Genomic DNA, 11637 nt, shown 5'->3' on the forward strand with positions numbered 1-11637 from the left:
GCCTGGCCATGCCCCCCCTCCACAGTAATAATCACTTACTTTTCTGTTGTTTGATATTTTACATTAGTGTTGGATGAAACCACAAAGTTAGATATCAACCAAAGACGTATTTATTGAGTTTATAAACATAATATGAACTTTTTTTAAAAAGGAAAAAAGATTTTGTAACAATGATAAATAAATTATAAATGGGTAGTACTTGTATAGCGCTTTTCTACCTTCAAGGTACTCAAAGCGCTTTGACACTACTTCCACATTTACCCATTCACACACACATTCACACACTGATGGAGGGAGCTGCCATGCAAGGCGCCAACCAGCACCCATCAAGAGCAAGGGTGAAGTGTCTTGCTCAGGACACAACGGACGTGACGAGGTTGGTACTAGGTGGGAATTGAACCAGGGACGCTCGGGTTGCGCACGGCCACTCTCCCCACTGCGCCACGCCGTCCAATAAAATAAACAATAAAAAATATTGATGTAATGATAGTAGTATCAACTAGATTCACTCTTGTACTTTATGTCATTACAGTGGATGTCAGGTGTAGATCCACTCATGGCATTTGTTTACATTCAGGAGTGGTAGCTTGCTGTTAGCGGTGAGCTATTGTATCCTCCTACCGTGTGTAGTGAAGCATGTTTAGCTATTCCTCGTCCTGCAGGGATGATACTTGTAAGAAACATACTTTATTCGTCGCCATGGAGGCGAGGATTAGTGATTTAGAAGTATCTAAAACACTGCCGACGGCGGATGGATGTTAACTGCTAACTAGCTAGCCATGTCTTAAAGCACCTCATCCGGAGGGCTTTTTAGTGTTATAACTTCACCTTTGCTGTTAGTTTTTAGACCAAAATGCGTCTATTTTCCCTATTCTGTCTACACACTGTCTGCTTGTAAGTACTCTGTGATTGTGCGCTGCCAAACATGCTCCTCTGCTCGTAAAACCAGCAAAGTCATAACATGCCCGTAAAATAAAAAATAAAAAAGTTGGAACCGGTACTTTTCAAACAGTATAGTACCCTTTTTGATTCATTAATACAACGATACTATACTAGTACCTATATACTGCATAACCCTACTCTAAACTAAACTAAATTGAGGCTATTTTACAATTTTATCCCCTTTCTTTCCTTCCAGGAATCAATAGTCATTTTAAGAAAAAAACACATTTTTTTGGTTTGCAAACCTTACAAAACCACATGTTCCAAGTAGAACCGACAAAGATACATTAATACATACAGCCAAATGTAGACACCTGCTCAGTGGCCTTGTGATTAGTTAGAGTGTCCGCCCTGAGATGCCCTGGAAGGTCGTGAGTTCATACCAAAGACTCTAAAGAGGGGACCCATTGCCTCCCTGCTTGGCACTCAGCATCAAAGGTTGGAATTGGGGGTGAAATCACCAAAATGATTCCCGAGGCCCACCGCTGCTGCTCACTGCTCCCCTCACCTCCCAGGGGGTGAACACGGGGATGGGTCAAATGCAGAGGATAATTTCACCACACCTAGTGTGTGTGTGTGTGTGTGTGTGTGTGTGTGACTATCGTTGGGACTTTAACTTGTGTGCTTGGTTTAGGTTTAGGTTAGTTTTTATTGATTTAAACATGTTTTAAGATTCTAAGAACAATACTGTCATATTGAGAAAAAAAACTAATTCTAGGAACAATGATAAGAGAACCGCTAAGGAGCCGAATCGTTAAGCGGACTCGAACTGGAAAAAGCTTATCAATTCCCATCCCTAAATATGATCATCTGCATCAACAAAATAATTCGCCTGACCAAATGGGGAAAAAGTATTTACATTTTTTTTTTTTCATTGATTTGGAATTTTTTATTAATCGATTCAGAATTGTTACAAATGAGAATCGGGTCCCTGGTGTGTGAATGTGAGTGTGAATTTTGTCTGTCTATCTGTGTTGGCCCTGCGAAGAGGTGGTGACTTGTCCAGAGTGTACGCCACCTTCCGCCCGATTGTAGCTGAGATAGGCTTCAGCTCCCCACCCAAACCCGAAAGGGATAAGCGGTAGAAATGGATGGATGGAAGAATCGCAATTCATTCTGACTGCTTAGTTTTTGGGGAAAAGTTTTAATGTTTGTTTGTTTTTATTTCATATACAATGCTGGCAGATACAGTAATTCCAAATACAATATAACAGGGATGCCGATAACTCCTTGCTTCTCAAGACCTATACCGCTCTACTTTTTTCATCCATCCATCCATTTTCTACCCGCTTATTCCCTTTTGGGGTTGCGGGGGGCCCTGGCGCCTATCTCAGCTACAATCGCATTTAGATTTAAATGTAGTTTCTTGAAAGGTAAGAAAAGTGGATTTGAAAAAAGTGTACCTGTAGATTTGTCTTAGCTAAATATGACATCACATGTCCATAAATCAGCATATGTCCTTATTTCCACCTATCAGTGTGGAGATCATACCGTCAAACATACAGTACAACCTCCAGTTACGAACCCCTCTATTTGCGGTTAACACACTTGTAGACCACGCTAAATTAGACCTGGGCCGACATTGGATCAGTCAATTTACCAAATGATAAATATGGCAAGGGGCTAAATAAGTTGGCCAGCCACATAAACAGTAATGATAACCGCTGTAAATCTACCGACAGTTTACATCTCCATATTAGATTAAAAACCGTGATTGCAAGATAACCACACAATGATACAATCATGGACCAACTGCTAGTGATAGCTTCCTAGCTATCGTAAATGCAAAAATGAAAACAACACAATTTAAAACTTTCTGGGAAAAATGTGAACGTTGAAGATAGGAAAGTGCACTGCAACGTACTATGAATTAAGAAATAAATTTAACTATGAGACTGGCTGCAAAATTAGCCAAAGAAGTATGAATCTCAGAAGGAATTTACTAAATTAACCCTGGTGTGTTAAGTCCATCATTTCGGCCAGGGGGGGATTTGAACCACAACCTCCTGCTTGACAGTCGATAATGCTAACCACTGTGCTAAACAGGCGTGCCTCTATCAGTGCTACCTTTTTGTCTGATCGTGGGTAAAAATCAACGTTTTTTTTCTTTGCATGAAATTGAAATGTTAAGAAGTACGTTGTTTCAATGTTGTATTTGTGTTGTAGAATATTGGTTGGGAAATGACCAAATATCAATGGTCAAATCAACGTCACAAAGTGACATTGATTAAATGTCATAAAAAAGCATGTTTCAACGTTGTATTTGTGTTGTACAATATTGGTTAAAAAAATGACAAAAAAATTTAATGGTGAAATCCACATCACAACCTGACATTGATTAAACATCGTAAAAAAAAAGTATGTTGTTTCAACGTTATATTTGTGTTGTAGAATATTGCTTGAAAAATTACCAAATTTCAAAGGTCAAATCAACGTCACAACCTGACCTTGAATAAACGTTGTTAAAAAGTATGTTTCAATGTTTTGTGTTGTAGAATATTGGTTAAAAAAATTACCAAAATTTAAAAGTCAAATCAACGCCACAACCTTACATTGATTAAACGTCATAAAATGTTTTTGTTGTAGAATATTGATTGAAAAATGACCAAATTTCAAAAGGTCGAATCAACGTCACAACCTGACATTGATGAAACATTGTTAAAAAGCATGTTTCAACGTTGTAATTGTGTTGTAGAATATTGGTTGAAAAATGACCAACTTTCAATGGTCAAATCTACATCACAACAAGACATTGATTGCACATCGTTAAAAATAATGTTGTTTCGACGTTTTGTTTTGTAGTATATTGGTTGGGAAAACGACCAAAATTCAATGGTCAAATCACCGTCACAACCGGACATTGATTAAACGTCATAAAAAAGTATGTTGTATTTGTGTTGTAGAATATTGGTTAAAAAAATTACCAAAATTTAAAAGTCAAATCAATCTCACAACCTGAAATTGATTAAACGTCAAAAAACAGTTTTGTTGTAGAATATTGATTGAAAAATTACCAAATTTCAAAGGTCGAATCAACGTCACAACTTGACATTGATGAAACATTGTTAAAAAGCATGTTTCAACGTTGTAATTGTGTTGTAGAATATTGGTTGAAAAATGACCAACTTTCAATGGTCAAATCTACATCACAACCAGACATTGATTGCACATCGTAAAAAGTATGTTGTTTCAACGTTTTGTTTTGTAGTATATTGGTTGGGAAAACGACCAAAATTCAATGGTCAAATCAACGTCACAATTTTTTTATTTTTTTTTTCCAAGATGGCGCTGCTTTAGTGGCTGCTATAGGCAGGGGCTCTGTGCTCTTGTATCATCCTTTTGTGTTTCCCTCTTGTTTTCATGTGTTATTATATTTCTTTGCCTTTTGGTCTGGGACCCTTTGGGACTGTGTGACAAGGGGTGCCACTTTTGTGACCTCTGTGGTGCTTTTTTTTTTGTGGACTTCTGGATCTGCCTCCCGGGAGCCTTTTGGCCATGGAGACCAGCTGCTGGGTCTCTGCCACACCGGAGTCCGTCTGGAGGGACTGGAGGAGATGCGGATGAGGGGACAAGGCTGCGGAGCTGGCACTGAGCGCTGGGACGGAGAGGCTTCGCGGTGTCTTGGCTGGGTGAGCAGGTGTCGGACACATCAGTCACCTTGGACGTATCCTCGCTCATCCATGCGGACTGGACACTGGCCGAGAGTGGAGTCAGCTGTCTTGGTTTCTTTGTTGGGTCTGCTTCTGTCTCTGGCCATGCTTCCTCCTCCCCAGCGGACGATGGCGTGGATCACCGCAGAGGCCACCACAGTGGATATGTTTCTTTTACTTTTTATTCATAGCTGTATGTAGAAGTGTCTGGTTGTATCTGCTGCTTTAATGTCTTTAATGTCCTCTGTGTTCTTTGATGTTTGATGTTTCCCTCTTACACACATGTAAGAGGGATGTGTACTATGGCTATGAGTTGTTGTTGTTTTTTGTTTTTTTTCCCTTGACCTCAGTCTGCACCCCCTCTCCAAGGCCCAGGCTAAGACCGATTTTTTAATTTCATTTTAATCTTCTATTCCCCCCCGCCCCCCCTTGTTTACCTGTATTTCATATTTTTTTGTAAGGGGCTGGAAGCCGGCAGACCCGTCAGCGATCCTGTTCTGTCTCCCTGTAATGTTTGTCTGATCTTGAATGGGATTGTGCTGAAAATTGTAATTTTCCTGAAGGAACTCTCCTGACGGAATGAATAAAGTACTATCTAATCTAATCTAATCTAACAACCGGACATTGATTAAATGTCATAGAAAAGTATGTTGTATTTGTGTTGTAGAATATTGGTTGAAAAATTACCAAATTTCAATGGTCAAACCTACGTCACAACCTGACATTAAAAAAACGTTGTTTAAAAGCATGTTTTTCCAATGTTTTTTGTGTTGGGAATTGACCAAATTTCAATGGCCAAATTAACATCACAACCGTACATTGATTTAACGTCATAAAAAAGTATGTTGTTTCAACGTTGCATTTGTGTTGTAATATATTGTTTGAAAATTACCAAATTCAATGTCATAACCCGACATTGAATAAACCTTCAAAATCATGTGGTTCCAACGTTCTATTTGCGTTGTAAAATATTGTTAGAAAATTACCAAATTCAAAGTCACAACAACACATTGAAAAAACGTTAAAAAGCATGTGGTTCCAATGTTTTTGTGTTGTAGAATATTGGTTGGGAATTGACCAAATTTCAATGGCCAAATTAACATCACAACCGTACATTGATTTAACGTCATAAAAAAGTATGTTGTTTCAACGTTGTATTTGTGTTGTAAAATATTGTTTGAAAATTACCAAATTCAATGTCACAACCCGACATTGAATAAATGTTCAAAAGCATGTGGTTCTAACGTTCTATTTGCGTTGTAAAATATTGTTTGAAAATTACCAAATTCAATGTCACAACCCGACATTGAATAAACGATAAAAAGCATGTGGTTTCAACGTTGTATTTTTGTTGGAAAATATTGTTTGAAAATTACCAAATTCAATGTCACAACCCGACATTGAATAAACGATAAAAAGCATGTGGTTCCAACGTTGTATTTTTGTTGGAAAATATTGTTTGAAAATTACCAAATTCAATGTCACAACCCGACATTGAATAAACGATAAAAAGCATGTGGTTCCAACGTTGTATTTTTGTTGGAAAATATTGTTTGAAAATTACCAAATTCAATGTCACAACCCGACATTGAATAAACATTAAAAAGCATGTGGTTTCAACGTTGTTTTGTGTTGTTGAATATTGGTTGGAAATTGACCAAAAGTCAATGGTCAAATCAACGTCAGAAACCAACACTGATTAAACGTCGTCAAAAAGCATGTTGTTTCAATGTTAAGTTTGAGTTGCTCAACGTCAGGACCTAATTTCACAAGTTCTCAAGATTGTGTCAATGTCTTGTACCTGTCAACGTCAAAATCAGTATCGTCAATGTTGGCAAAAGGCCGGTCTTGATTAGATATCAATAACCTATGATAGTAAAATAAATAACATCGAAAGAAGTACAACTTACCGTAAGACCTGCATTTCGTTTTTAAAGGCCTGTAACTGTTCAGGTGTGGGCTCTGTGACTTTCAGGATCTTTATGGCTACATCTCCATGCCATTTGCCCTTAAATACAGTTCCAAAGGAGCCAGCTCCTATTCTCTTCTGGACGGTGACTTCCCAGGAGTGGACCTCCCAGTAGTAGCTCGAGTCCCTGTAGCCCCCCCGATGCTGAAACACATCCAACCAACCAATGAAGCATAAATGTACATTTTTTAAAAAGAGATTCACTCCAAAGAATATGCTCCGAGACTACGTACTACTTTCTTTTTGTCATCAGATGAGGAGGACTTTCTCTCTTTGTGTTCTGAGGGGGACTTGGGTGGTCTTCTCCCTGGAGATCCTAGAGACGAGGGTGGGCTGGTGGAGGGCTTCGGTGACGGCTCGGGACCTGCAGATACAAGGTGTCGGATCCAGAAGAGAGCATCTGATACAAATAATTACCAATACAAATTTACCATAAACTCCTGACGATAAGTCGCTACGTTTTCCTACGCTTTGAACGCTGCTGCTTTTAAAACGGTGTAGGTAATTTATGAGTTTTTCTTGGTTAACAACCATAATGCAAATGGTTTTAAAAAAATGAAAATAAAAAATACATCCAAGCAAACTAACTGAAAAGGTGTTTTAATGTTTGTGCCATGGCGCCATCTTTTGGGTGAGTTCGCTCACTGCATGTGATGCAGTGTTCTTCCATTTAGGGCTGTCAACCGGTTCGTGTAAGGGTTGTTCCGTCTTCTTGCCATCCATAGCCCCTTCTACTCGTATGGATTCTTCACTCATCACTCCAAGCAACGTTTGTAAATTTTCAAATATAACTAAAGCAATTCTTTCTTAGTAAGCCACCCCATGTGCGATGTCTGTAGGAGTGTTTTTTAATGCATATATTTTAAATGTAATCAAGCCAGCGTCGTTAGCATTAGCTAATATGCTAACACGGGGGTGTCAAACTCATTTTAGATCAGGGGCCACATGGAGAAAAATCTACTCCCAAGTGAGCCGGACTGGTAAAATCACGGCACCATAACTTAAAGATAAAGACAACTTCAGATTGTTTTCCTTGTTTAAACATAGAACAAGCACATTCTGAAAATGTACAAATAACGGTGTTAAAGTTTCTTTTACACTCACATGTTGTGGTTAATAGTATTCTCTTTATTTGTCCTTATTTATACTTTTGAATAAATTTAATGATAATGTTCATCAGTCCACTCATTGGTGTTAATGTTCAATCTATAAAGATAAAAAAAATTATATCAAATCACTGGTTTAAATGTAACCTAGATATTGGGTTTCACTATGTAAAGCGCTTCAAAGTCAAATTACAGGATGTTATTTATGTAGTTTGCTCATTTTCCTCGACTGGTGCACTATTTGTTTTACATATGTACCATCATCTACAAAGATACAAATAACTGCTATTGCGACATCTAGTGGACACATTAAGAACACCAGTTTCTTTCATTTAAAAATACCGGCTCATTTTTATACTTAGCCAACTCATCTGGCGGGCCGAATAAAACCTGTTTGCGGGCCTGATCCGACCCAGTTTGACATCCCCTGATTTAACAGGATTACGAGTGTCTGTGTTAGTATTGTTAACTCACAATGGCATTTTTTGTAAGGTTTCACTTACACAAATTCCTCAGTAAATTCACAAAAACGTCACCGTGGAGTTGTAGAGTTTGTTTAGCTGATTGGGGAGCTCTCTTGCGCAGCTAGTGGCTCCATGACGATGACTTCTGTTTTGTTGGATCAGCTGTTTTACTGCCGTATGACAGACACTCTTTGGCAACAGTTAAGGTATGTGTTTACAGAATGTTTCTGTGTAAATAACTCGTTTCACAACGGAAATATCCGCAAATTATGGTCTGGTGCGGTAATCAGATCGCCGGATTTCACCTTTCCGTTTTATTTTTTGAATTTTTTTTAGTTTAATATATGGAAACATAATTCTCTATGGTCTGGAAAATAAAGTAAGTCATACCTATTGTGTTGTGGAATTTCAGTGCTTCCTAAAAAAAAAAGGATGGGAAAGCAAAGGAAATCAATTCATTTTGAAAGAAACAGTCGGACACTGTCATTTTGAAACGAGGAAGAGTAGGAATCAACTTGCCTCTATGATGCTGACCGCAGCCGGGCTCACTGAGCTGACCATATGGACGTTGGGCGTGGACGTGGAGCGATGTCTTTGTAGGGACTGGCCATCTCCACTGGGCATGGGGAAGCGGAAGGCTGACGTGGGGGACAGAAGGTCCATCCTGAGACAGAAGGTAGAGAAGTCACCGAGTGTAACCGGACATCAGCTTGGACGATGGAGAGAAAGTGAAGCAACTCCCTGGTTTAGAGTTCAGATTGCATTTTCCTGAGCCACTTTTTCCACACACGTGCATGTTTGTTGTAAATAATAATAATAATAAGAATAATAGACTTCCTGCGGGCCATGTCTTGTCGTCAACAGGATCATAAGTAGGGCCGATACAGATTATTAGTAATCAAGTAGGCCGATAACCAATATTTGTAGCAGATATTCATTTGCGGTAAAGTTATTCAAACATGAATATTATATGTCAGTAAACATCTGAACAAGTATGTTAAGTTGTTTAACACTTTTTTTAGGAAAGGTGGGAGCAGTAGTGACATAATGTTAGATGTTTGGTTTAATTCAGCTACACAAATATCAAACACCTTCACTACGTGTGTCAAAGAGGAACATCAACATTTTATTTCAAAATATGGAACATCTCCTGGGAAAGTAGGTCAAAATAAGTAATTTCTCTACCTCACAAAACCTCATCTACTCCATTGTTTAAAACAGTTTGGTACCCTGAAATATTGTCAACATTGAAACAAAAATAATTGTGGGCTCCTTCACGTAGATTATCGCTGAGATATTTTTCAAGATGACTGATATTTCTTCCTGGATGTTACAAAAAGTAAGACGATGTGTGAGCTGCTGCCTCACCTTCTTTCCTCGCGTGTATAATACCGTAAATTCCACTACTATTTTCCTACACTTTGAACCCTGCGGCCCATCCCAAAATTAACCCAGTGCGGATAATTTTGGGATTTTTCTTCGCTTATGGCTATAAAAAAGTTTCCAAAAAAAACAAGCAAACACATTAAAAATGTGCTTTACTGTTTGTGCTACGTCGTTCAGTCTTCTAGCCGTCCATAGCGTTTTTACTCGTATAGATTCTTCATTCATCCCTCATAGCAATGTTTGTAAGTTATACCATATACAGTGGGGCAAAAAAGCATTTAGTCAGCCACCGATTGTGCAAGTTCTCCCACTTAAAAGGATGACAGAGGTCTGTAATTCTCATCAAATGTACCCTTCAACTGTAAGAAACAGAATGTGAAAAAAATCCAGGAATTCACATTGCTGGAATTTTAAAGAATTTATTTGTAAATTATGGTGGAAAATAACTATTTGGTCAATAACAAAATTTCACCTCAATACTTTGTAATATAACCTTTGTTGGCAATAACAGAGGTCAAACGATTACATTTTAATGGGAACTTCATGGAAATTTGGGAATTTTGGGAAAAGCTTGATATTTTTGGAAAAATATTAGGAGTTTGAATGTCCTGAATGAGCTGAATTGGTTGGTGTTGGAATTGTTTTAATCAGTCAAGAAATGTTGAAGTAGTACGTTTTTTTATTGAAAAATGGTATTACAGAATTTAGGGAAATTTTCAAATTCTTAAACAAACTTGGTTTTTTGTCCTGATGAAGAGGAATGTTTTGAAAGTGGAATTGTGGAAATAGGTTGAAAAAGGTGAAAGGAGTCATCGCACTAAAAAAGGTTGGAAATAAAGTTAGAAAAAAATGGAATTCCTGGAAATTTGTTGAATGTGGAAAAGGGGTTTTGTGAATTTCCAGGAGGAATTGAATATGTTGAAGGTGTAATGGTTTGAACCAGTTAAAGAATGTGTGAGTTGTGGAAATTTGAAAAATGGATAATTATTTTTGAATGAGGAAAATATCCCTAAAACCTGGAAATTCTAGGAAATCCGGGAATTCTTTTAAATAATCGTAGAAAGGGAGCACAAAATTCTTGAACAGGTTGAATATTTTGAAATAGGAACAGTCTGAATCGGATAAAAAATGTTGGAGTTGTGGAACTTTGAAAAAAGTCCCATTCTTTACCCTAGGAATTTTATGAAAATTTGGGAATTTCGGGAAAAGAGGGATTTTTTTTTTTTTTTTTTTTAAATGGTAAAAAAATTATGAATGTTCTGAAAGACACCAATTGATTGGTTTTACAATTTTTCAAAACGGTCAAGAAATGTTCTAGTAGTAACATTTTGAATTGAGAAAAGGTATTACGGAATTCCTGAATTTCGGGAAAACCGGGAATTTTTCCAGTTCAAAAAACAGTCTGATTAAGAGGAAGGTTTTAATGGTGGAACGGTTGAAGTATTTGGAATAACGTGGGAGGAGTAGTCAATAGAAAAAAGGTAAAAAAAAATAATTTGGAAAAAACGAGAATTTGTGGAATTTTTATTTTACTTGGAAAATGATAGTTTGAATGTCCAGGATGAGTGGAATATGTTGAAGATGGAATGGTTTGAATCGGTTAAAAAATGTGGAAATGGTGGAAGTTTGAAAAATGTCCCGGAAAACCTGGAATTCTGGGAAATTGGGGGATATGTCAGAATCTGCCCTCGATTCCTGAATAGGTTTAAGAGTTTGAAGTTGGAACGGTTTGAATCGGATTAAAAATGTGGACGGGAGAGCGCATCAAAATCCGGAGAAGAAGAAGAATCGGATTAATTTTGGTGTAGAACATTCACACAGTCAGAACCCAACATTTACTCACTCCACATTGGCGGTGGTAAGCTACACTTGGATCAACCATGGAACCCTCAAATTGCTGGCACAGCCGCTCTACCCACTGCGCCTTCCCCTGACCCTTTAGTTTTATTTTGTGCAGACTCGTCAAGTGCGATAACACCGAGTTTCTCTTTGATTCGATACCAACTCAAATTCAGGCTGGTATCGGCGATACCGATCCAATGCAGATGTCTGCTAACATTATAAAACTTGGGTATTTTCAAATAATAACATATCTACAAAAACAACAGTAAAAATTTAAG

General features: G+C 37.8%; 1 protein-coding gene across 2 annotated transcripts in view; it reads right to left on the bottom strand.

Annotated features, from left to right (window-relative positions):
* araf (A-Raf proto-oncogene, serine/threonine kinase) overlaps positions 1-11637 on the bottom strand; it is a 56808-nt gene that overhangs the window by 25084 nt on the left and 20087 nt on the right. For both annotated transcript variants that reach the window (XM_061897124.1, XM_061897114.1), the window contains exons 7-10: positions 8651-8795; positions 8522-8549; positions 6795-6925; positions 6503-6705 (exon numbers count right to left, since the gene is read on the bottom strand). In XM_061897124.1, the coding sequence (XP_061753108.1) occupies positions 6503-6705; positions 6795-6925; positions 8522-8549; positions 8651-8795 (507 nt within the window). The remainder of the gene's footprint in view (positions 1-6502; positions 6706-6794; positions 6926-8521; positions 8550-8650; positions 8796-11637) is intronic.

The sequence above is a fragment of the Nerophis ophidion genome, linkage group LG01 (assembly GCF_033978795.1).
Source record: "Nerophis ophidion isolate RoL-2023_Sa linkage group LG01, RoL_Noph_v1.0, whole genome shotgun sequence".
Taxonomy (NCBI): Eukaryota; Metazoa; Chordata; class Actinopteri; order Syngnathiformes; family Syngnathidae; genus Nerophis; species Nerophis ophidion.